The sequence below is a fragment of the Phacochoerus africanus genome, chromosome 2 (assembly GCF_016906955.1).
Source record: "Phacochoerus africanus isolate WHEZ1 chromosome 2, ROS_Pafr_v1, whole genome shotgun sequence".
Classification (NCBI taxonomy): Eukaryota; Metazoa; Chordata; class Mammalia; order Artiodactyla; family Suidae; genus Phacochoerus; species Phacochoerus africanus.
The window spans coordinates 43,185,020-43,211,976 of record NC_062545.1 but is presented as its reverse complement, the minus strand read 5'-3'; the positions used below and the strand labels follow the sequence as shown (position 1 = coordinate 43,211,976).

The window sequence follows — 26,957 nt, the reverse complement described above, 5'->3', positions numbered from 1 at the left end:
TCCCCCATTCCTGGTGGCAGGCATTGCTCTGTGAAGACACGCTGCCTCTTGTGGGACCACAAACATCTCTCAGGTGTGTTGAGGAGAAAAAGGTTTGCAACTCACTACTTTATACCAGTGAATAAAGCAAGGTTACAGATGCAGAGACTGTTTCCATGACAATTTTTTCCCCTCCTTTTTTTTTTTCCCTTTTTACAGCCACACTTGCAGCATATGGAAGGAAGTTCCTGGGCTAAGGATTGAATCAGAGCTACAGCTGCAGGTCTGAGCCACAGCAACACCAGATCCGAGCCATATCTGTGACCTATACTGCAACTCCTGGTAACACCAGATCCTTAATCCACTGAGCGAGGCCCGGGATCGAACCCGCATCCTCAGCGACACCATGTCAGGTTCTTAACCTGCTGAGCTACAACGGGAACTCCCTTCTTTTAAATGGTTTCCTTCGGATCTATTTCCAGGAATTATTAGACCTATAATATGGTCATTTTTATTATAACTCCTATTTGCTATAAATTGTTTTTTTCCTTTTATTTTGGCTGCACCCATGGCATATGGAACCCCGGGTCAGGGATCAAATTCCAGTTGGACATTGAACTGGGGCCTCCACAGAGATAAGCCGGATCATTAACCTACTACAACACAACGGAAACACCTATAAATTGTCTTTTATTAAACAACGCCTCTAAGAAGGGTTAACTATCAGGTACAAAATATCGTTACCTGCATGGAGGACTCCATTACTGACACTGCTGTAATAGCATCTTCCAGAGTCACTGTGTCACGAAACATCAGGCGAGCATGAGCTATTAAGGTGCATTTGAAATTATGAAAATGTGAATTATTTTTATGAATAATTGAGGTGATATATGTGCTACTCCCCCATCCCAAAACCATATTTTCTAAATGAGCTACTAACAGATGTATTTTATGAGAACAAGCACAAAAGTTTATGTTCAACCAGCTTAGAGGCTATTTCTCTAACAATGGGCCTAATCCTTCTGCACAGCCCATGGCAATTCTGTGTATTTACATGAAAAAATACTCTGGGTTCCAACAAAGAAAGGGGCAATAGAAGCATATATTCAATATTCAAACACTTTTGATTCTAACTTTCTAATCTATTACAAAATATACAAAATGAACTTTAAAATTAATTTCTCATCTCTGGCACGTCTCTCTACCTGTGAGATTTTCAAAATTACTAAACTCGCAAGTCTGAATCTTGAATATTTCTTGCCTCAATATTAGATAGAAATCCTTGAAAAAGTGGAGTGCATGTGTTTTATAGAATTTTTTATTAAGCCTATATTATGTCATCATATGATATAGTTATTTCACGTGAATTTATTTTTTAGAATTATTTATGTAAGGGTTAAATGTAAATGCCAATATTAGAAAAAAAAAGTCCAGAGATGCATATTAGCTGCATACATGCATGCATATAAGTCCCATTCCTTAGTGACGGGATAGAGCATGGTGCTGTCAAATTAGCGTTAATATGTTAATGGTCGGCTATGAGTGGTAATTAGTGAAAAATAACCAGAGATGCTATATAAGAAACAGTTTCCAACAAGGGAATATTCCACTCCAAATGCTAACAAACCATTGAGAAACAAAACATCAGTAAATAAGACTTTCTAAATGAATGACATCTTAAGTAAGGAGATTCTGAGATGTTGCAAAGATTCCTTTTTCCTAATGAGGCTCCATTCCACACAACATCTATAACCTGTCTCCGGAAAAGCGGAGGTTTCATAGTTTCAAGCTTTGACTTTTTAAACGACCTCAGAGATTATCCTTACTCTTCTCTGAATTCACGGTGCCAAGTCCCATGCCTTGCACACACTGGGCACCCAATAAAAGTATTATTTGTGGAATGAAATAAACCTTCTGCTAATCGTATCAAGCTCTCCAACAGGCGGATGGTTGTCCGGGCAGCATTCCGGGAATCACTCTGCCTTTGCATCTGGTAGTACCGGAGAAGAACTTGATTGCCCACGTCAGACAGTGTGGGCTGTAGATTCCTAATGAGGCAGAAGTAGGTTTTCATCTTTTCCATGCTCCAGAGCTTCTCTGATTTGCTTGGGTAACCTGTATATGTCAGGTGTTGGGTCAGTAATTTCTAAGAACAGGCAAACATTTCATATTAAGGGTTTTGCTAAGTTCTTGTACTCACTTTTTAAAAAATAACATTTGGGTTTTGTGGCCATTGAAATCTAGACCCATCTCTGCATAGCAGGTAGTTCTATAGGAAACAGCTCTAAGCCTCATAAAGCTAAGCTTCCTACCTGGGTTAAAATTATTCAGAATAATTCTTTTCTGCCATATAAAGTAATAAATAGTACTTGGTAAATCTAATTTGTTAAATAAATCTCCACATTTGCATTTATTTATTTACTTAATTTTAGGCCTGCGCCTGTAGCATATGGAAGTTCCCAGGCTAGGGGTCAAATCGGAGCTACAACTGCCGGTCTGCATCACAGCCATAGCAATGCGTGATCTAAGATGTGTGTTCGACCTCCACCACAGCTTTCAGCGATGCCGGATCCTTGGATCCTTAATCCACTGAGCGAGGCCGGAGGACTGAACCCACATCCTTGTGCAGACTGTATTGGGTTTTTAAAACTCTGAGCTACAGCGGGAACTCCTAGAACCCACATTTAGAATTCTGTTTCACTAATTCTGTCTACTTTTCTTTGTGTGTGAGAGGTGTACTACATGGTAATTAGGTATCATTAGATGGCCCCCTTTCATCACAAAGGACATGCTTAGCAAATCTGGTCTCATCAAAGGCAAGCAGAGAAAGGGCCTTTCCCTCCGGCTTATCACTCTGCTCACCAACTGACTCCCTGCACTGCTTTCTGTCTAAGCAGCTCCCTGTTGCCCATTATGTATGGTACCTCTTCCTCAAGGAGAATTTCATTTGTTATGTTTACTTTTGTCACTTTGAATGATGTGTCTCCACATACCTTTGTTTTCTAAGATAAAGGAGGAAATCACCCGGTCCCAGTCTTCATTCTTGGTATCAAGCAAAACCAGGATCAGGTCGAATCGACTTAAGAGAGGACTGCCAAGGGCGATGTTCACTGACACAGTCTCTTGGGGGTCATACTGGCCTTTGGGGTTAGTTGCTGCCAGGATGGTGGTCCTTGTGTTCAGCTTGCACACGAGGCTACAGAAAGAGAGGGTACAATTCAGACTATTGAGATTCAAATGAAAAGTAAGATTAAACTTGTTAACAGAAAGGGGCTGCTCTTGCACCTTGAAAATCTAGGGACACTCATGTGAAAGAGAATGTGGAATGAGACAGGAGGTATCACAAACATCAAGTTCAAATGAAGGACATTTACACTAGCCTATCTTGAAGAGAAGTGTTCAAGAAATACTTCTTACGCCCTGACTTCGAGCAGAACCCTCCGCTAAGGGGTGTTAAGAGGTATGTATATAAAGTTAAACCAAACATGCTTACTGCTCTTGAGGAGCTTGCAATCCGCTAGCTATAATGGTAAGACGAGGCAGAACATGATAAGTCTAGAAGCATAAACCTCCCAGGGGAAATTAAAGATGGTGTGTATTCATTCATCCAGGTGGAGGGAAGAGACACTCCAAGAAACATTAGGAAGTAGTTTTTGAACTGGGCCCTTCATGACATCTGGACTTGCTGTGGGTGTTCACTTGTTTTGGTTTTTCTAAAAGTGAAAGAAACAGAGGGAAAGGGAGGGAGAGACTGAGGGACAGGGGAAGAAGAAATCAGGAAAAATAAAGGTTGATTAGCAGTGCTTTTGAGGCGCCACAGGGAAGGGAAGGCTGAAGAGGTCTGGGTGTGGTGGGTGAGTGGACAGAAGCACCATGGCTGGGACACGCGGAAGAGAGGGCAAGGTCCAGGAAGAGGCGAGAGTGGTGGCGGGATAGGTATGGCGGTGACAGAATGTAGGTATTGTTCTTAAACTTATCAACGACTGGCAAGGCCTCAAAACAATCTAGGGCATTCACTGACACTAACAAGTGTGGAATCCCTTCTCTGTAAGTTTGTATGTTCTCTCGTCAGCGACTGTTTTCACTTGTAGTGACATGTCTGCCTCTCAGCAGGCACAGCCCTGTGACATCAGCAAACATGTGCTAGGTTTGCTAATCCCTGGTCTATTTCCAGTTGCCTCTAACAATTACTCATGCCTGAAGACTGAAAAAGTTTGAGAATCTTTATTTGTGGTAAATGGCACAAGAAGACACAGAAGAGAAAGACAAGGCACTTTCACTGGAAACTAAATCCTCTTTAACCAATGAAATAAACGGTTCCTAATTAATCCCACAAAAAGCACACTTAAACCACACTGAAGTGAGGCTGTATGGATTTACCATAAAAAAAGTATATTGCTGTAATACCAGCAATGAAACAAAACACAACTGCATATGAATTAGTTTCTTAAAATTATTTTCTGAGAGGTAAAATAAATTAATTGTCTTCTCTCTGATCAAGAAATATTTACAAGCCATTTCCTCATTTCCTGTCTGCAAAGGATTGTACTGAAAATTGAGGAGGGTGTACAGCTAGTCCCTGCCTTCAGTTAGTTTACAGTAGAACTGCTGAAAGATGAGGAAGCTCAACACAGAGCCTGCTGGACAGGATGCTGTGCAATGGATGCTGGTAGTGGTATTGGCGTTGGTGTCTGCAGAGAGAGATCTATAAGACAGAATCTTAGTTATCCGTGATGAACACGGAGGAGAATAAACATGGAGACAGACAGAACGTGGTGGATTGTTCCTGACGTACCTGGGAAACTATAGAAAGAATAAGTTTAGGGAAGGGGGCTAAGGAATATTTAAAGGTAAAGAAAAAAGGCTGCCTGAGGGGCAGTGAGTGGAAATTTGAGCAATGAAAGGCGGGTGGGCGAGGGAAGAGGTGATTGTGTGGGACAGCAGGTCAGGCAGCTGCCAGTGGCAAAGAGGATTAGGGGGACAGCCAGGAAGGACAGAGTAGTCTCTGGTCACTTGAAAGAGGGGAAAACGGTACATAAGGCTGGTGGTTGCAGACCTGTGATACAAACGCGACTGCATTACAAACTAAATGGGGCTTTAGAGAACACGGATACATGTTCACGGTCTAGTTGGTGCACAGTAATTGTTTGCTAAATGCTCCTGACTGAGGAACACATGAACGAGTGTAAGGTAAGGGTCATTTTTCCAATCCAATACGAGCTCTGCCCTCCTCAATGATACTAAGAAGACGTAACTACCATGTTTGCAGTACCTAGGACTACATGAGGCTTTATGTATACATATTACCCCTAATCTTCACAATGACCTGAAAGGTAGGTGTTATTATCACCAACTTGGAAATAAGGCAACTAGATGTTTGAGATGTTAATAACTTCCTCAAGGTTACATGGAAAGCAGCAGAGCTGCGATTCAAACCCAGACCGTTTAACTCCAAAACCAATGCTCTTTCACCTCCAGAGTGCAAATGGTGTAACATTTGTTTTATTTTATTTTGATTTTACAGGATAGTTATTTACAGTGTTGTGCCAATTTCTGCTGTATAGCATAGTGACCCAGCCATACATTCTTTTTCTCATACTATTTTAAACATTTCCTATGCCTTTAAAGATTCTGCTTGATGTTTTGGGTATTTATTTCCTTGCCTTATTTTTTTTTCCACTTAATTTGATCCCCCTTGAGGGCCTGTGACTTATTGCTATAATGCTCATTCTACCTGTCACATATTAAATGCTCAATAAGCATGACTGAATAAATGATAAATAAAAAAATAAATCTTTATGTAGCTCAGTATTTCTTTTTTTCTCTTTGCTTTTTTTTTTTTTAGGGCCACACAAGCAGCATATGGAAGTTTCCAGGCTAGGGGATGAACTGGAGCTAATGGCTGCTGGCCTATGCCACAACCACAGCAATGCAGGATCGAGCAGAGCCGCATCTGCGACCTACACCACAGCTCACGGCAATGCTGGATCCCTGACTCACTGAGTGAGGGCAGGGATCAAACTTGCATCCTTGTGGATACTAATCAGATTCATTTCTGCTGCATCACAATGAGAACTCCCTTAGTTCAGTATTCTAAAGTTCAGAGTCATTTTATATACTCAGCTTCATCAGTCATAAAATAATCATGCTAAGATATGTATTTTTCTGCCTTAACTTCAAGGAGTGGAAACATTCTAGTTTCTGAAAAAGCTGCTTTTCCATTTTCAATCCACATGTTTAAATTTTCCTATAAACATAAGAGTGATTTTTCAGAGTTCCCATCGTGGCTCAGCAGAAATGAATCTGACTAGTAACCATGAGGATGCAGGTTCGATCCCTGGCCTTACTCAGTGGGTTAAGGATCTGGAGTTGCCACAAGCTGTGGTATAGGTCCTAGATGTGGCTCATATCCTGCACTGCTGTGGCTGTGGTGTAGGCCACTGCCTATAGCTCCGATTTGACCCCCAGCCTGGGAACCTCCACATGCTTCGGGTGTGGCCCTAAAAGACCAAAAAAAAAAAAAAAAAAGAGTGATTTTTCTAAACATTGTAAAGTTAGGCTACACACATTATTTTTACCATGACAAGCCTTCTAGAGAGCCCTCTTGTTTTTGTGATGATCCCCCATTACTCTCATTAGAGCTTGATGGCTGGGCCCCGAGTTGGGTCATGGCTTTAATCACTACCTACGTGCTGGCAATTCCAACTTCAGCTCGAGCCTACAGCAGTGCCTGCTCTGTGTTCACCAAACCTTGTTTTTCTTTTTCTCTGGGGACAGAGCAAGATTAAATTTCCTCTCCTCCTTTATAGTAGAGTGAAGCTGTAATAACAAATCTCGCCCATGGAATGGGGGTAAAGACCATATGCTATATCCAGCTTGGGCTCCTAAAAGCCTCCCTGTGTAGCTATCCCCAGTTCTCTCTCTCTTGGCTGGGACAGATGAGGAAAAGGCCCTGGAATGACAGAGCCACCTGAAGGAGTGTGTGGAGCAGTCCTGCCACATAACACAGTTTCTAGAATGGTCACATTCATAGAAACAGAAAGTAAAATGGTGGTTGCCAGGGACTGGGGAGAGTGGAAAATGAGGAGTTGTTTAATGGGTATAGAGTTTCAGTGGTGCAAGATGAAAAGAGTTCTGAAGACTGGTTGCACAACAATACGAACGCACTTAACACTACCGAACTGTATACTTAAAAGTAATTAGGACGGTAAATTTTATGTTTCGGCTTTTTTTTTTAACCATAATTTTTTTAAAAAAGGAATAGAGGCTGCTATGGACTGAATGTTTGGGTTCCCCCCAAAATTCATATTCTGAAGCCCTAACCCCCAAGGAGGTGATAAAGAGTTGGGGTCCTGGACAGGTAATTAGGTTTAGATGTGGTCATCTAAACCCAATTATGAGGTAGAGCCCTCGTAATGGGATTCATGTCCTTAAAGAAGAGGAAGAAAGACCAGAGCTCTTTCTCTCCATGTGCATGCACACACACACACACCCCCACACCCACCAAGAAGGCAGCTGTTTATAGTTTGTAAGCCAGGAGACGGGTCCCAACTAGGAACCGAATCTGTCAGTACCTTGATCTTGGACTTCCCAGCCCCTAGAACTGTGAGAAATAAATGTCTGTTGTTGAAGCCATCCAGTCTAGGGTATTGGGTTACAGCAGCCCAAGCTAAGACAGGGCAAAGAAGGAAAAAACCCTCAAAAATCCAGCTTGAGAACTATGTCAAGAAAAGAATTCTGGGTGCTTGCATATGTAAGTGATTGTAAGCAAAGGGATCAGAGACCTGAGTTTCCATGGGATCTGTACTGCCAAAGAGACCACAAACTCAGTCTGACAAAGCTTTTGTTGTGATGAAATAAAATTCACATTTAATGGCAAGACAAGAAAATTTAAACATAAAAATTTTCTCTGCCCACTTGGGCCTCCTCCTTCCCCTTTAGTGCGTATTGTGCATCTGCATTAACCAGACCTCCTTAGGAGAAAACCTTCCTTCTTAATACTGTAAGGGGCCACAACGACCCTGGACCCATTACTCACTTAATATGCATAGATCTGGACTGTGTAAACTGTCAACAACACATCATTTGACATATGATCCCTTGTCTCAAAAACTTATAAAACTTCTAAGGGGCTTGGACCTCTAAAGGGCAGAAGAGTCCTCAGAGCTTCCTGAAAGGCTGTTTCTGATGTTATAATCCTCGGGTTGGCTCAAATACAATTCCCCATTTCTTTCTTCAATTGGCTACTGATTAATTTTTTCATCCACAGTTCCTTTCAAGTTGTAAAACAACCTCTGGCAGATATGACACCAAAAGCACAAGCAAAAAAAGACAAAACAGATCAAATGGACTCCATCAAAATTAAAAACTTCTGTGCTTCAAAGGATGCTATCAGAGAAGTGAAAAAACCCACAGAATGGAAGAAATTATTTGCACCTCATATATCTGATAAAGGACTTACACACAGAATGTACCAAAAACTCTTAGAACTCAACAATAAAATGACAACCCAGTTAAAACGTGGGTAAAGGAGCTGGACAGACATATCTCCAAGGAAAATACACAAGTGGCCAATAAGCTCAATGTCTCTAGTTATTAGGAAAATGCAAATGAAAACCACAGTGAGAAACCACTTTAGACACATTAGAATTGTTATAACCACAAACATGACAACAAGTGTTAGCAAGGATGTAGAGAAACTGGAACCTTCATACACTGCTCAAGGAATTATAAAATGATACAGTGGCTTTGGAAAACAGTTTAGAAGTTCATCAAAAAGTTAAATATAGGGTTCCCATTTGTCCCAGCATCTATTCCTGTGTATATACTCAAGAGTAATGAAAACACAGGTCCTACAAAAACTTGTACATGAATCTTCTTAGTAGGGTTTTTTTTGTTTTTTGTCTTTTTGTCTTTCTAGGGCTGCACCCACGTTATATGGAGGTTCCCAGGCTAGCGGTCTAATTGGAGATATAGCCAGTGGCCTACACCACAGCCACAGCAACTCCAGATCCAAGCTGTGTCTTCGACCCACACCACAGCTGATAGCAATGCTGGATTCTTAACCCAATGAGCAAGGCCAGGGATCAAACTCGCAACCTCGTGGTTCCTAGTCGGATTCATTTCCACTGCACTGCGATGAGAACTCCAGTAGGGTTATTCATGATAGCCAAAAAGTGGAAACAGGCCAAATTTGTAGTAACTGATGAACAGGTAAACAAAATGTGGTATATTCATAAAACGCAAGACTATTCAGCCATAAAAGGAACAAATTACTGACACATGCAACAATGTGGATAAACCTTGAAAACAACTGAAAGCTGCCAGACACAAAAAGTCATATCTTATATCATTCAGTTTATGTGAAATGTTCAGAACAGGCAAATCCATAGGGACAGAAAGAAGATTAGTAGTTGTCAAGGACTTGGGAGAGAGGGGAAAATGGGGAGCAACAGCTAAAGGATACGAGATTTCTCTCAGGGGTGATTAAAATGTTGGGGAATTAGCAGGGATAGCTGCACAACTCTATGATATACTAAAAACCACAGAATTGTATACCTTAAAAGGGTGGACTTTATGTAGTCTGTGAATCTCAAAGCTGATACGAGAAAGGTCAGAGGAAAGGATCAAAGTAAACGGCATGCCTATAGAAAACAAACAAAAGCAATAATCCTGGTCCTGGAGTTCCCATCATGGCTCAGTGGTTAACCAATCTGACTAGCATCCATGAGGACGCAGGTTCGATCCCTGGCCTCACTCAGTGGGTTAAGGATCCAGTGTTGCTGTGAGCTGTGGTGTAGATTGCAGACTTGGCTTGGAGCCTGCGTTGCCGTGGCTGTGGTGTAGGCTGGCAGCTACAGCTCCGATTCGACCTAGGAATATCCATACGCTTTGGGTGCGGCCCTAAAAAAGGCAAAAACAAAACAAAACAAAAAACCAACAACAACAACAAAAAAAAAAACAAAAACAAAACCCAAAAAAAACAATCCTAGTCCCCTAAGCTTGCTCCAGGAGGATGCAGGCTGGGAGCTCAGGCGCTGACTCCAGATGTGGCCAAGGAAGGTAGACGACAAGGAGAACCCTTATGTGTGCTGAGATGAGCCAGGGGCCAGAGAACAATGGAAAAGGAGTTATCTTAGAGTTAGAACCAGGGTTTAATAATATAACGTCCCTTAATAATGCCCCCCACAAGGGACCCTAGTTTCTACAGTCCATTGCCTGCATTGTATTTCCCATCTTCCCCCTTTCTAAGTAGACACTGTTATTGAAATTAACCAGTCTCTGGTCAACTGTGGTACAAATTGTGCAGGGGGTGGGGTGGGGGGATATACTTGTCTTTCTCAGTTCAATGGTATCTTAGTTGGGTTCCCAGGATTGTCCCACCCAAGAGTTTGCACTCTGGCTAAGGGGGTTAAGAACACAACATGCTGTCCACGAGGATGCAGCTTTGATTCCTGGCCTTGCTCAGTGGGTTAAGGATCCAGTGTTGGGAGTTCCCTTTGTGGCTCAGTGGTTAACAAACTCAACTAGAGTCCATTGGTATGTGGGTTAGATCCCTGGCCTTGCTCAGTGGGTTAAGAATCCAGCATTGCCGTAGCTGTGGCGTGGGTCACAGACATGGCTTGGATCTCGAGTGGCTGTGGCTGTGGCTGTGGCACAGGCCAGCAGCTGTGGCTCCGATTCATCTGCTAGCCTGGGAACTTCCATATGCTGTGAATGCAGCCCTATTAAAAAAAGCAAAAAAGAAAAAGAAAAAGAAAAAGGACCCATCACTGCCACAAGCTGCGGCATAGGTCACTGTATGTAGCTTGGATCTGGCATTGCTGTGGCTGTGGTATAGACCGGCAGCAGCAGCTCTGATTCGACCTGACCCTGGGAATTTCCATGTGCTGTGGGTATGGCCATAAACAAAGATTCCTGACCAAACCATCCTGTAATGCTTGAGGGTTAATTCTTAGATTGTGTTAAGTCACTGTTTGCTATAGCAGTTAGCGTAGCCTTAGTCGCATACAGCACAGCTCTCTACTGAGCGCCAAACCCTGTGGCTATGGCAAAAAAGACCCCAATGCCTTCGTGGCCTCCTCCTAACCTATAGAATCAGGTCAGAAAACAGCCTGTATGACACTCACCTATCAGTTTCTAGATTAATAGGGCCTCAATTAAAAAAAAACTGCTTAGCACCCCCCAAAATGGGTATGAAATTAGGTATGAAAATTCCTACAAAACTACACAATATGAAAACACCATAATGGTATTGTCACAGTCCATTACATATTTTTTTGGTAGTTTTCAGTGCTCAGTATACACACCTCCCCTGCTTTCTAACAAGGTTGATAAAGCTGGCTAGTTACCATTCACATCTAGATTGACTCCATATAAGAGATGCACAAGCAATGGGAATAGGAAAGAGTAAAGTGGTGAAAGTACTGCTCCTATGTATCATCTAGAAAGAACAGGAAACTCTCCAAGTGCATGATCTGCACTTAGATTTTCACACCTCATGTGCGTGGATGTCTCTAAGGAACACTGATCTGCCTCTTCGGCAGCCCCTTCTGCCCCCTCAGGCCAGAGCCCTCTCAGTGGGGCTGGGGAGAAGGACTTGCTCTGTCCTGTCCTGGTTTCCCCCCTTAGCCAGAGACTAGGCTGTGAAGGATGCCACCTGAGAGGCAACTTCACAAGATTCTGGGAGTAGCAGACAAACTGGGTGTGGAGCAATCTTCCCAAGCCTGGCTCCTTAGTGAGAACACAGGTGAGTTTAACAAGACAGATTCCCAGGTCGCACCTCTGAGATTCTGATTGGTAGGCCTAGTATGGGCTAAAAAACTGAAGATGGGCCCAGTGGGGGCTGGTGCGGTGGCTCTTGTAGGGCTGTTAGAATCACAGTGCACAATAAATATTTACTTGTCTTGCTACAAGGTTGTCAGCATCTTGAGAACAAAAGCCTTGTCTTTTCATCTTTGTGATGTTAGTAGCTAGAAGAGACCACGATGCCACTTAGGGCTCAAGACATGTTTACTGAGTAAATAAACTGCCACAAGCATCTTTATTTTTCCTGAATAATAATTTACCTAACATAACTCCGTATTTTGAATACATGAATCTTATCACCACGTTAAAACTTTCTGTCTTGACTTCTTTTTGCCACTAAATTCAACTGTATGTTTGATTTTAAGAGTACAGTTGATTTACAGTGTTGTGTCAATTTCTGCTGTACAGCATAGTGACCTGGTGTGTGTGTGTGTATATATATTTCTCATTCTTTCTTCCATCATGTTCTATCTCCAAGAGACTGGACATATTTCCCTGTGCTGTAGGATAGGACCTCAATACTTATTCATTCTAAATGTAAGAATGTGCATCTACCAACACCAAACTCCCCATCCATTCCACTTTCTCCCTCCTCCCCCCCAAATTGCCATCATGCTATTTTAAAATTTTGGACTTTACTTCTACCTAGGTATGTGAGTATAATTTAGTGCAGCAAATATATTATTGCAATGTTAAATTTTCTCCTAAAATGTGTCCTCAGCAAACAGTGAGGGTATTTTTTATTTTTTAAGACTCTGCTGTCTTGCCCTTGATGAGATGCTACCCTAGTTAAGTTTGAAAAGAACCTGGAAAATAACAAAACATTATCTTTTCAAAATCATTATTTAGTTTAGCAGTCTACAGTTGTGTCACCACATAAGCTCTCTCAAATGACTTCACACATGGCACTGTGCTGCCATTTGCCAGGTGCAGGAACTGATTTGCACAGTTTAAAAAGGTAAATTCAAATACTGATACTCCTTTTTAAGCTCCTACTGCATCACTTGCCTTTTGGTTTCCTCTTCTATTTCATCAAGAAGCCAGGACAAAATGTAAGGTACCAAACTCCCAAAGTTTAAAAATGTTTTCAGATTTAACATAATCAGGGAATAATAAAACTATTGGTCTTCTCAACAATAAAACCATATGGCGGAGTTCCCATCATGGCGCAGTGGTTAACAAATCCGACTAGGAACCATGAGATTGCGGGTTTGGTCCCTGCCCTTGCTCAGTGGGTTAACGATCCGGCGTTGCCATGAGCTGTGGTGTAGGTTGCAGACGCGGCTCGGATCCCGCGTTGCTGTGGCTCTGGCATAGGCCAGTGGCTACAGCTCCGATTGGACCCCTAGCCTGGGAACCTCCATATGCCTCGGGAGTGGCCCAAAAAAATAGTAAAAAGACAAAAACAAACAAACAAACAAAAACCCATATGGCTTCAGAGTTCCCGTCGTGGCTCAGTGGCTAACGAATCAGACTAGGAACCATGAGGTTGCAGGTTCGATCCCTGGCCTTGCTCAGTGGGTTAAGGATCTGGCGTTGCCGTGAGCCATGGTGTAGGTCCCAGACTCGACTCAGATCCCGAGAGTTGCTGTGGCTCTGGTGAAGGCCAGCGGCTACAGCTCTGATTAGACCCCTAGCCTGGGAACCTCCATATGCCACCGGTGCTACCCTAGAAAAGGCAAAAAGACAAAAAAAAAACACCCCAAAACAAACCTATGTGGCTTCAATTAGACCTATATCTTGGTTACTGACACTATAAGTTACATTTTAGTAGACTCTAGACGTCCATGGTAGACATCCTGAGTGTCTTTACATTTTTTTTCTATTCTGACTACCCATACATAGCAAGCTATTACCCTCCAGAAATCATACTGATTCTCTCCCAGCTACTTGCGCAATTGAATGGTGTGTGTATAGCTTATGATACGCTCCTTGGAGGCATGTTCCCAACACATAAACTTTAACCTCAACTCACAAAACAGTTTGTGGAATTGGCACAGTTACATGGAATGATTAAGTGTGTGGTTCTTTTTTTTTAACAAGAGCGCCCTACCTCTGTGCAGTGTTTATAAAGTCACATACACACACACATACACACACACACACACACACACACACACACCCCTCTGCAAGATCCCCTGCAGCCTTGGTGACCAGTCAGATATTCTGATCCAATGGTTCACACTAATACCCTTAAGGGAGATTATAATTTTACATAAAAATCCCTTCACAAGTCAATCAGAATTCTGTCACTTGAGACATGAGAGAGATAATGAGATGGAGAAAACAAAAGCAGACATATCTAAGAGTTCCTAAAAATGGTGGTGCAAGGTATCAAACATAGCAAAGAAAAACCTGAAGTGGTCCTAGTGAATGGGCTCAGAACATCTGGATGATGCTGGCTCAGTGTAGGACTCCTAGGGGAAAGAATCCAAAGGAAGAAAAGTCTTTGAACGAAAGGCTGAGGAGCACCTCAGGTGTTTCGAGAGTAAAATTCAGAGTATCCTTACTTTATGTAGCTGAATACATGATTAAGTATTCTGTTTTCATACTTAACCCTTCTTATCTGCTTACTAATAAACAACTCAACATGCTGTATGTCTCTAGGGACATTTTCTGATGCGTTCTACATTTGGTAATTAACTGTAAACTTTGTATCAGGAAGATTAACAGCCTTCTAATTAGGGAGAGTGAACTTAAATTCTGAAAACTGCTAGCTAAAAAATTAGATAAGCTACTACTGTAGGCAGATCCAACTTTTTCTTAAATTGTAAGTGCTATGAAAAATTAACAGGAGATAAAGTGGAAGCTGAAGACAGCTTCCCTTGGTTCCCACCACCAAGCAGATGATGGATGATGACTGAGGACACACTTAACTGCCGGCCCAAGAGCAAAACCAACATGTACCATGTTCTTGCACTTTTCTGTGAGTGACATTACAGATATTACAGGGATGTCAAAATAAAAGTAAAAAAAAAAAAAAAGGATGTAAAAGGACAACTTGGATGGAGGAAGAAAAATCTCCCTGGTAGCTACGACCAGGGAGAAAACAACTGTCTACAAACTACAGAGCTTGACCAAGAATTTACATCTCACTAGGCATATATGACTAAGTACTGTCTTAAAACACTGCCTTTCTTTTTGTCTGTCTCTTTGAAACCCACTGAGCTCAAGACTTTTGTCATAAAGAGCTACTGCCTATTTAGATTGATTTACCAGGCTATTCGGTCTAAAATATTGTTTCCCCAAACTGACAAATCTACCACTACTCACAACTAATGTATGACTTGTTTTCTGGTATATCCCTTAAGTGATTCTTTTGTCCTCATTGTAGTCCTGGACAAGCCAAGCACTGGAATGCTCACAAAGAGCATAACTCCACAACCCCTTTTTACGTAAACTGCTGTACATGGACAACTGGCTGGATCAGATACTGGAACCTGACTCTACAGCAGTCAACCCACAATGATTCAGGAGAAGTTAAGAATTTCAAATGAATGGATATGACATGCAATATTCATATAAAACTAGTACAAGAATCAAAATATTTTAGTTGATAAAACCCTCATCTCACCTCCCCCTAAGAAACCCACAATGCAGAAGCAATCTGTATTTAGTACCCTCATTTAAATTACATATTCTTACACAAACAACTGCATATATGAGAAGCAATTCCAAATGAGAATTCAAAAACTTAGGATAGAAAAGAATAAAAAAGAGGAAAATGAATATCCAGAGATGACTCAGGAAAGAAAATGGGGGAAGGGAGAGAGACAAAATAATTTCAGAAATGAACATTTATTTATTTATTTATTTATTTTCTCTTTGTCTTTTCTAGGGCCGCTCCCGTGGCATATGGAGATTCCCAGGCCAGGGGTCTAATTGGAGCTGTAGCCGCCAGCCTACACTAGAGCCACAGCAACGCGCGGGATCCGAGCCGCATCTACAAACTACACCACAGCTCATGGCAACACCGGATCCTTAACCCACTGAGCAAGGCCAGGGATCAAACCTGCAACCTCATGGTTCATAGTCAGATTCGTTAACCACTGTGCCACGATGGGAACTCCCAGAAATGAACATTTAAATCTAAAGTGTCAAAAAAAGGATAGGCAGGACTGAAAATCTAATGAAGGGTTCTAAGGGGAGGAATAAAAATGCCAAGAGAATAAAAACAAAATACAAAAGAGCTAAAAAGTTTAAGAAAAAAACTGGTTGTTCTAGAATCTAGGCAAATGATACCTTACATACATGTAATTAGAACTTCTGGAAAAATAAAAACAAAACAAGGAAGAGAATATCTGAAGTTATAATACAAGAAAAATTTCCAAAGAGAAAAAAAGACTTCTACACTTCCAAGAGCTCAATAACCTCTAAAAAATGAAACAAAACAAAACCCGAAGAATAACCAACTGAGATATTGCCTAGTGAAAGTATTGCACATAAACAACTAAGAAAAATAAAATCCTTCTGGGCCTTCAGGCAAGAAATCAAATCAGCTACAAAGCAAAGGCTATCAGAATGGCATTATTTGTCAACAGCAACATGCAAAGCAGGACTACAGGAAAGAAAGTGTAAGGGTAGGTCTTATATCCAGCAAACTGTTCTTCAAGTACCAAAGCTATGAAAAATAGTTTGAAACATGAACAAATTCAGTTTAGTCCTCAGGAACCCTTCCCAAGGAATCTGTTAGAGGATAAGCTTCATTTAAACAAGAGATGATAGTGGTACTCTGGCAAAGGACTAATGGTGAGCCTTGAGTATATTTAATTTTAGATCTAAGACCAAAACAAAGGAAGGTATACAAGTGGAAAAAGATTATATAAATATAAGCGTTATTTGTCCTGAGAAAGTATAGATAAAATGACCATTTTTTAATAGTAAAGAGAAGGGAGAAAGGGGAGGGTAGAATGTGCTCATCGGTTACCACATGGGCAATGGAGAACAATCAAAGGTTACTATTTAAAGTTCTCAAGCGAAGATAAGTGGGCCGAATGCATTATAAAAGGGATGTAGGTAAGTCCTGGAACAGGGGCCATCAAACTACAGCCAGCAGGTCAAATCCAGCTTGTTTCCTGAGAAAGGCTTCACTGGAATCCATTCATTTACATATTGTCTATGGTTTCTTTTGTTCTGTCTACATCACAGACATACTGATGCAGCCATATTGTCTGCATCTGCAGACTTGAGTAGTTGAAACAGAGGTTGTATAGCCCATAAAGCCTAAACATTTATCTCGACCTTTATAGAAAAAAATTGCCAACCCCTAATGTACAACACAAATGCAGACCTTCCTAAATGCCAAACACATAAAAAAAGAAACACAAGTTTTTTTTAAAGATGAAACAGTTGACACCAAGCTTATTGGTAACAGCAATAAATGTAAATGTGCTGAACTCACATATTAAAAGAAAAAGATTTGCAGGTTATTCATAAAACAAAGGAAAATAAAATAAAACCAACTCTATGCTGTACACAAGAGAACAAACGGCTGAAGTCAAAAGGCTAAACATAAAGGAAGAAGCAAAGATATATCAGGAAAATGCAAATAATATGAAATCGGGAATTATGATCTTGATACCAGGCAAGGTAAAATTCAGGTCACAAAGCATTAACACAAGGTGCAAATGCTAAAGCCACAGCAACTACTACCTTCATAAAGCAGAAACTATAAGGGATGCAAATAATAATAATGAGACTTTAACAAACCACTCTCAGCCTAAGACACATCAAACAAAGAAGACCCTATAAGGTAGAGTTTATATGTGTTTGTGTGTGTGTATGTGTACATGTGTGTATGTATATAACATTCTGATTACACAGAATATAACTTTTCAAGCATACAAGCATAGATGGGCCAGTTACGAAATTGTCCTTATATAAGGTCACAAAGGAAAAAAGTCTCATGAAGTTCCTTAAAGTAGAAGTAATACAAACAATGCAATAAAACCAGATAAAATTTTAAAAAGGGTCCTTTTACCTGAAAATGAAAAATCTTTTTGAAGAGTTCTCTTTGTGGCTCAGCAGGTTACAAATCCAACTAGTATCCATGAAGATGTGGGCTTGATCCTTGGCCTCGCTCAGTGGGTTAAGGATCCAGCATTGCTGTGGCTGGGGTGTAGGCTGGCATCTGCAGGTCTGATTTGACCCCTAGCCTGGGAACTTCCATATACCATAGTTGTAACCATAAAAAGCAAGCAAACAAATAAACAAAAACACACACACAAAAAAACCCAAAAAACTTTTTGAAACAAATTTTTGGAGAAAGGGGATTTATAAACCAGTATCGCAACATTTCTATAAAACATATGAAAAAATGATAAAGAATATATATGATAGTTACAAGATACCACTGAAGCAGTGCCAAAGAACATATATATTATGCTATCCTTTTCATATGAAAAAGGGGAGATGCACACATACAAATGCACAAATGTTTTTGCTTATTTTTGCAAAAAAAAAGCAAGAAACATAGCAAGGATAAATCAGAAACCAATGAAAAAGATTTATGTAAGGAATAGAAGGAAACAGAATGGAAGGAGTAGGGATATGAGTGTGACTTCTGTAGTATATAGTTTTGACTTTTGAAATATGTTTTACAAAATCAAAAAATAAAAATTCAATCAAAAAATTGAAAAAAACAGTTCCCTTGTGGCTCAGCGGTTTGGAGATCTGGCGTTGTCACTGCTGTGGCTTGGGTCACCGCAGTGGCGGGGGCTCCATCTTTGGCCTGGGAACTTTCACATGCCTCAGGTGCAGCCAAAAAAAAACAAAAAGATTGAAAAAAGCAAACTTTAAAAGTGAACACAAACATACGTTTTAAAAGCCTTGTTTCCTAATTGTATATCGGGAATATGACCACACAAAGATCAAATAACTTTTGAACATTTCACTCTGATCACCTTGGCGGAATATGTTCTAAACTCAAAAAGAAGTGCAAAGAAGGCTTGAATATTACTTATTTGGTTGTTAGGGTTTTTTTTGTTTTTTGTTTTATGTGTATGTGTGGTGACTTATTGGCAATGGTGCTGGTGTAGTAATTCTGAAACTACTTTGGAGACTCGAGTTCATAAAAACCTTGTATATGAACACCTTCATAAACAAACGAAGTAAATAATTTTAGAGAGTCATCAGTATCTCTTCTCCCTAGCCTAAGAGGACATTGGCTAGAAAACTTTTTAGAAAGTACATATATGGTTGTACAACAGTGTGAATGTACTTAACTCCAATGAACTGTATCCTTAAAAATGGTTAAAACTGTATGTCTAAGATGGTAAGTTTCATGTTATGTGTATTTTACCATATGGCAGGCACTGAGTTGGGAAATTCATGCATATCAACTCTGAATTGAGAACATTCCTGGAAGAAAGGTGCTGTTTTTTTCATTTCACAGATGAGTGAAGTGAGGTTCAGAGATAACAATTCTCTTGCACAAGATCAGGAAATAGTAAAAGAGGCTGGAATGGACTCTAGGTCTCTCTGACCTCAAAGCTTTTGCTCTTTCCACCATAACCACATTGACTGCGAAACAAGAGTATCAACAATTCAGTTTTGCTTATTAATGAATGAAGAGACATTCACTGCTTTTGTTATTGTTGGATCTTTGTTACCACTGAATAGTGATAGTGGCGGTTTTAAGTAATTTCACAGAGAATTTACAAAGAAGAGAATAATTCCAGAAGAAAAGCGTTTGGTCTCTCGGACAGTAACATCTACCCTTCCTGAAGATCCTTGTTTCAGGACATAACCTCTGAGTGGAAAATATGGAGTCTAACAACACAAGGTGGAAGAAATTCAAATCCAAGATGTATGTTTTTAAATAAAATTTAAATTTTTGAACAGAGTTAGAAATGTTGAGTCCAGCTGAAATACATTTTAAGGCCAGCATACATTAGAAACACACTCAGAAGCAAAAGCAGCCACCACCAATGTTCATCAGCATGTGGTGGACCTGTCACCCTGGGAACTGGCTGCAAGTTCTAGAGGCCACAGGAAGCCAAGCTCTGCTATAAAAAGGTAATAAAAAAAATCTTTAACTACAAGGTAATTAAAAATTCATCAAAAAATCCTTTCAAGATGAAGAAATAAAAGGCACAAACCTCTATCATATAATAATACACTTATGCAATGTTTGGGACCTCTGTCTTTAAAAATGCATGATAAAAATAAAATAGTATAGGAGTTCTCTTGTGGGACAGCAGGTTAAGGACCTGGCGTTGTCGCTAAAGAGGCTTGGGTTGCTGCTGTGGCTTGGGTCTGATTCCTGGCCTGGGAACTTGCACATGCTGTGGGTGTGGCCAGAACATTAAAATAAAATAATAAAAATGTCTTTATGAATCCAGAGATAGTTATGTGGGGTAAGGAATAAATCAAAAGGCCACCAACATCCACACCTGATAGTCAATGGATAAGACCTAGTTTAATAATAATAATTTAGAGGATAAAAAAGACTCTGGAATGCAGGTAAATTATAGTTATCTTTAAATGAAAATTATATACTAAAATGCTTTGAAAAGTAAAAATTCTTACATCAATGTAAATAGATAGAAATAAAATATTGATCCTGATCCATAGTTCAAAGAGGTATTTACAGGTATAAAACTCTGCAGCCAAGACAAAAGAGATGTGTCTAAAGAACTGTATCTTGAAACAAAAATCATACAAATGTTTAACAATAAAAATAACAATAACATCGATGTCTACTATGGTGTAATGGTTTAAAAGTGAGAACCTTGAGAAAAGTTCACAAAGAATTCAAATGGCTGAGATTCTTAGGCAAAACTCCTTTCAGTATATAGCATACATTTGAGAAACAATGACTATTAATAGAAGTAATAAAATACAGTTCAAATTGCTTGTCCCTAGCTGTAAGTCTTCTCTTTTCCCAACAGACAAAAGAAATCTAATTTGAAAATTATTTCTTTTGGAAGATGTCACTCCAGTGGCAGGGGAAAAAAAAAGTTTTACTGATGATAAATGTATCATCTCCCCTGGCACTGTTAGTCCTTTCTATCTCCTTCCCATCCTCATGTGGACTCTGGAAGTCTGTCCTCAGGGGTCAAAGCTCAGACTATGAACTTGCACCTATTCATACATTGTTACCAGTCAGGGAAGAGATAAGCATCGAAAGAATAAGTATTTGGAAAATTCAGTGGCAACTGGACAGAATGATTTCTTGTCTGTTGAATCTAAAAGTAAAACATATGGGCTTATATATATTTTAAATTAAAGATTATTGTGTTATGAACGACATACAGTAAAATTTAACTTTTAAAGTGTCCCTCTGAGGTCAATCCCTTGCCCTGGCCCTTAACCCCTGTCAACTACTTGATCTGATTTCTCTCCTTACAGTTTTGCCTCTTCTAGAATTTGCTATCAATGGAATCATAAACTATGTCTTTTGTGCCCGGCATCTTTCACTTCACACAGTGATTTTAAGATTCAACCATGTTGGTGCACTTATCAATAGTTTGTTCCTTTATATTGCTAACAATATTCCATTGCATGGGTATATCAAATGTGTTTATCCATTTACCACTTGATAGATTTTGGGTTGTACAAATCTGTTGAATTCTTAACTGAAATTAAATTATAGATTGCTTTGGGGAAAACTTACATCTTAACAATAGTTAAGTCTTTCGATCAATGAAACTCGGTATCTCTATTTATTTAGGTTCTCTTTAATATCTTTCATTTATGTTCTGTAGTTTTTTGTTCTGAGTTTTTATTGTAAAAATCTAGGACATATTTTGTTAGATTTATCCGCAAACATTTCATGTTTGGGATACTATTTTAGTTATTTTATTTTCTAATTATTCACTGCTAGCATATAGAAACAGAAATACAATTAATTTTTATACATTGACCTTGCATCCCATGACCTTTTAAAATCTGCTTCTAAGTTCTAGTACTTTTTCATTGATCATTGATTCTTTGAAATTTTCTATGTAGATGATCATGCCATATAGAATACAGACAATTTTAACTTCTTTCTTTCCAATCTGAATGTCTTTTTTTTTTTTTTTTGTCTTACTAAACTATGACTTCCTACAATACTGACAAGAAGAGGTAAGACTGGACATCCTTGACATGCTCCCAACCTTAGGTGGAAAACATGCAGTTTTTTGTCATAAAGTAGGAGAAATTTGGGGGAAGTTTTTCATAGATGCTATTTATTAAATAACAAGTGGAGGGGCTTCTCTTCTGGTTTGCTGAGAATTTTTATCATTAACGGAGGCTTAATTTTGTCCAGTTCATTTTCTGTATCTATGGGGATTTTTTTTCTTTTTATTCTGTTAATAATATAAACTATATTGATTGATTTTCAAATGTTACACCAAACTTTGATTTCTTTTTGGTTACACCATATAATTCTTTTAATATACTGCTGGATTTAATTTACTAAAATATTGTTAAGAGTTTTCATATCTATGTTCATAGGAGATTTTGGTCTGTAGTTTTATTTTCCTGTAGTGTCTTGGTCAGGTTTTGGTGTTTCTATGGAATACTTTTCCCCCATCTTTTAAATTTTTTTTTATTTTTATGGCCACACCTGTGGCATATGGATGTTCCTGGGCTAGGGGTTGAATTGGAGCTGCAGCTGCTGGCCTACACCACAGCCACAGCAATGCCAGACCCAAGCTGCATCGGCAACCTATGCCACAGCTTATAGCAACGCTGGATCCTTTAACTCATTGAGCGAGGCCAGGGATCGAAAGTGCGTCCTCATGGATACTAGTTGGGTTCTTAACCCACTGAGCCACAATGGAAACTCCTCCATATTTTTACATTAACTTAGTTGTGTATTTGAAGTTAAAGTCAGTTTCCTGAGAGCAGCATTTAGTTGGATCTTGCTTTTTTTCTACCCAATCTGACAGCTTCTGCCTTTTAATTATTTACATGACTTATTATTATAATTATTGATATGGTTGAATGTAAGTCTATCATCTTATAAGTAGATTGGTGGTTGACTAGGATTAGGCTTTCTTTTTGGTGTGATTAAAATGTTTTTAAATGTTCTTCAATTGTGATGATGGTTGTATAATTCTGTGAATATACTATCACCGATTTGTTCACATTTAATGAGTCAACAGTATTACATTTAAATTGTATTCCAATAAAGGTATTGCAAAAATTTTAAAATTAAATACTGCTCCATGTACACCACAATGGCTAAAAAACCCTAACAATACCAAATGTTGGTGAGAATGTGGAGCAAATGGAACTCTCAAACAAGCCTGTGAGTGTAAACTGCTCAATCCATTTTGAAAACTCCTTGGTAGTATCTCCTAAGTTAGACATTTACATACTCTATGACCCAACAATTCCACTCTTGGGGATACACCCAAGACAGATGCATAAATATGTTCACCAAAAGGTTGAGAGCAGCAGACTGTTGAGAGCAGCATTAGTAAACATAACAATTTGGAAAAAATCTAAATATGTATCAGCAGTGGAACAGATAAATGAGTTATATTTTTTCAATTTTTTTTTTTTTGGTCTTTTTGCCTTTTCTAGGGCCGCTCCTGTGGCATATGGAGGTTCCCAGGCTAGGGGTCCAATCGGAGCTGCAGCCATCGGCCTATGCCAGAGCCATAGCAACGCAGGATCTGAGCCTCGTCTGCGACCTACACCACAGCTCACGGCAACGCTGGATCCTTAACCCACTGAGCAAGGGCAGGGACCAAACCCGCAACCTCATGGTTCCTAGTCGGATTCGTTAACCACTGTACCATGACGGGAACTCCTGTTTGTTATTTTTTATTGCGGTTAAAAAAATGCATGTCGGGAGAGGACAAGATGGCGGAGGAGTAGGGGGACACGCTCGCCCTCTCCCACAAACACAACAAAAAAAGCACATCTACAGAATAAATGACTCGCACAGAACAGCAACCAATCGCTGGCAGAGGAACCTAAATTCCAATAACGGCAAGAAGTTCGTGACATTACTGGGCAGAATGGGAGAAAAGAGGAGAGTGAGAAAAGGTGAATCCGAGCAGGACGGGCACTCCCGAAAGGGAACTGCAGAGGAGAAAGGGATCCCGAACCCTGGAAAGTCACCTACACGGGGGAAAGATCAAACGAACCAAAGGAATCTCCAGATGCAGAGAAAAGTGTAGCAGTAAGTTGGAGTACGGAAAAGCCAATCAAGAACCGAACGGACCATCTGAACTATGGGCACAGTCACCAAAAATTGAGACGTCTGGGTGGGGGCTGGGCACCGAGACCTCGGCTCCAGAGGTTAGTCCCCGAGAACTGGCTGGGGGGGCAGGGCGGAGTGGAAACTGCTTGGGAGGTCTAGAAACCATTTGAAGGGGCAGAGACTGCCTGGGAGACTAGAAAACAAAGCTGTCGCAGAGGAAGGGAGCAATACTCTAGGGGCAGGGAAGTGGAAAGCCGCATCAGAGGGAACCTGGGAAAAGAGCCTGGTCTGCACCTGTGCTGGGGAGGGGAGAGAAGAAGGGGTGGGTCCCCATAGAATACCCCCCACGCCACAGCAAGCTTACAGGCCCGCTAGCTAGCTGAAAGCTGTGCTTCCCAGTGCATTCCCTCCCCCCACCCCCGCCACCCCCTACGCTCTTGCAGAACCTGGGGCTGCCTGCCATCCAGGAGGGCTGGCCTCAACAATTGCCTGAAGCCTACCACCACAGGGGCTGTCCCTGCACAGGCCTGCTTGCCCTTTGGAGGGGCTACACTTCCACAGAGCAGCACCAAACACCACCAGCCCCCGAGAAAAGGCCTGCAGCTCAGAAAAGCTAGAACAAGCCTAGCCAGGCCGTGAATAGATCTGCCTAATTCTCGGATGGTTTTTCTGAGTCGGGCTGCCCCCGGGAGGAGCCTCTTGTATTTCCAGCGGCCCTGCTACCCGCCCAAGCCCCCAGGGGGTGCCAAGCTCTAGAGGCTCAGCTGCATAGGACTGCCAGCTCCAGGCAGGACCCCCTACAGCCCAGAAAAGCTGCAACAAGCCTGGCCGAGTCGAGAAAAGATCTCAGACGGTTTTTCTGAGTCAGGCTGCCCCAAGGAGGAGCCTCTTGGGTTTCCAGTGGCCCTGCTACCCGCCCAAGCCCCCAGGGGGTGCCGAGACCTAGTGGATCAGCTGCATAGGACTGCCAGCTCCAGGGAGGACCCCCTGCAGCCCAGAAAAGCTGCAACAAGCCTGGCCGAGTCGGGAAAAGATCTCAGACGGTCTTTCTGAGTTGGGCTGCCCTGGGGAGGTGCCTCTTGAGTTTCCAGCGGCCCTGCTACCTGCCCAAGCCCCCAGGGGGTGCCCCACTCCTACGGAATAGCTGCTCAGCACCACCAGCCCCCTGGAGGAGCCCCTGCAGCCCAGAAAAGCTGCAACAAGCTTGGCCAGACTGTGAAAAGATCCCCCTACATTCTCAGGCCGTCCTTCTGAGTTGGGCTGCCCTAGGGAAGAGCCTCTTAGGTTCTCAGTGACCCAGATAGCTGTTCCAGCCCCCAGGGGGTGCTGCACTCCTGAGGAACAGCTGCCCAACACTGCCAACCCCCTGCAAGAACCCCACAGCCTAAAAACACCGGAGCAAGCTCTGCATGACCAAGTGAAATCTGCTACCATCGTGGTGTGGACCTCCCAGTCCTGTCTGCCCTCAGGAAGCCCTCCTTTGCTTCAAAGAAACACTGTTAGCCCCATCAACACTCCAGAAAAGCCACACTGCCTCAAAAAAGATTGACCAACAATGCCAGCCCTCAGGAAATATTCCACGGCAGTGACAAGGCAAACACTGCCTGATCACGGAGAGTACAACTCCCTCAGGAGAAAGAAAACAACAAGCAAGGTGAAGAAGCAGAGAAACCACCCCCAGTCAAACCAACAAGAGAACTCACCTAAAACAGTCAACAATGAAACAGATCTCTGCAGTCTGACAGACCTGGAGTTCAAAAGAGAAATAGTGAAAATACTGAAGGAATTAAGAGAAGATATGAACAGTAATGCAGATACCCTCAGAAAGGAACTAGAAAATATAAGGAGGAGCCAAGAAAAACTAGAACATTCATTTGCAGAGATGCAAACTGAACTAAGGGCAGTAAAAACCAGAATGAATAATGCAGAAGAACGAATCAAAGTGATATGGAAGATAGAATAATGGAAATCACTCAATCCGGTCAACAGACAGAAAACCGAATCAAAAAACTGGAAAGCAATATAAGAGACCTATGGGATAATATAAAGCGGGCCAATCTACGCCTAATAGGAATTCCAGAAGGAGGAGAAAAAGATAAGGGGATGGAAAATATATTTGAAGAAATTATCGATGGAAACTTCCCAAATCTAAAGGATACTGGGTTCAAGATACAAGCAGCACAGAGGGCCCCAAACAAACTGAACCCAAATAGACCCATACCAAGACACATCATAATAAAAATGGCAAAAGTTAGTGATAAAGAGAGGATCCTAAAGGCAGCAAGAGAAAAACAGAATGTTACCTACAAGGGAACCCCCATAAGAATATCAGCTGAATTCTCTACAGAAACACTACAGGCCAGGAGGGAATGGCAAGAGATATTTAAAGTGCTAAAAGGAAAAAACATGCAACCTAGAATACTCTATCCAGCAAGAATATCATTTAAAATAGAAGGGGAAATAAAAATTTTTTCCAACAAACAAAAACTTAAAGAATACTGCAACAGAAAACCCAGGTTAAAGGAAATATTGAAAGCGCTTCTCTAAACCAAAAAGAAAGGAAGGAAAGGGAAGAAAAAAGCGAAGGAAAAAAAAAAAAAGAAGAAAAGGAAGAACTAGGACTGAGGAAACCGCAATCAGAGAGCAGTCACTCAAATAAGCCAGCATACAGATTTAATCATGAACATGCTTCAAACACAATAAAATTAAAAAGAAAAAAATAAAAAAGAGTCATCAAAACCATAAAATGTGGGCAAGGGATGTTAGGAAGTAAATAACCCTTTTTGTTTGTTTGTATGTTTCTCTTCTTAACTTTAATATAGTAATGAAGTGTTTGAACTTACAGGACCATCAGGCTAAAATACACAATTATGGGAAGGGGTTAGCATACTTAAAAAACAGGGCACCACAAGCCAAAACCAAATATTGCATTTGCAAAAAATGAAAAAAAAAAATACACTCAAGCAGATAATAACAGGAGACCATCCAACCAAAGAAAAAAAAGAAAGGAAGAATGGAGAACCATAGA

The 26,957-nt window shown here is 40.8% G+C and overlaps 1 protein-coding gene across 4 annotated transcripts in view; it reads right to left on the bottom strand.

The window, feature by feature from the left end:
- MCM9 (minichromosome maintenance 9 homologous recombination repair factor) overlaps nt 1-26,957 on the bottom strand; it is a 118,887-nt gene that overhangs the window by 23,864 nt on the left and 68,066 nt on the right. For all 4 annotated transcript variants that reach the window (XR_007132130.1, XM_047759595.1, XM_047759617.1 and 1 more), the window contains exons 9-11: nt 2,973-3,175; nt 1,891-2,094; nt 724-806 (exon numbers count right to left, since the gene is read on the bottom strand). Coding sequence is in view for 3 of the 4 variants with exons in the window: in XM_047759595.1 (XP_047615551.1) it covers nt 724-806; nt 1,891-2,094; nt 2,973-3,175 (490 nt within the window). In the remaining variant the exon portion in view is untranslated. The remainder of the gene's footprint in view (nt 1-723; nt 807-1,890; nt 2,095-2,972; nt 3,176-26,957) is intronic.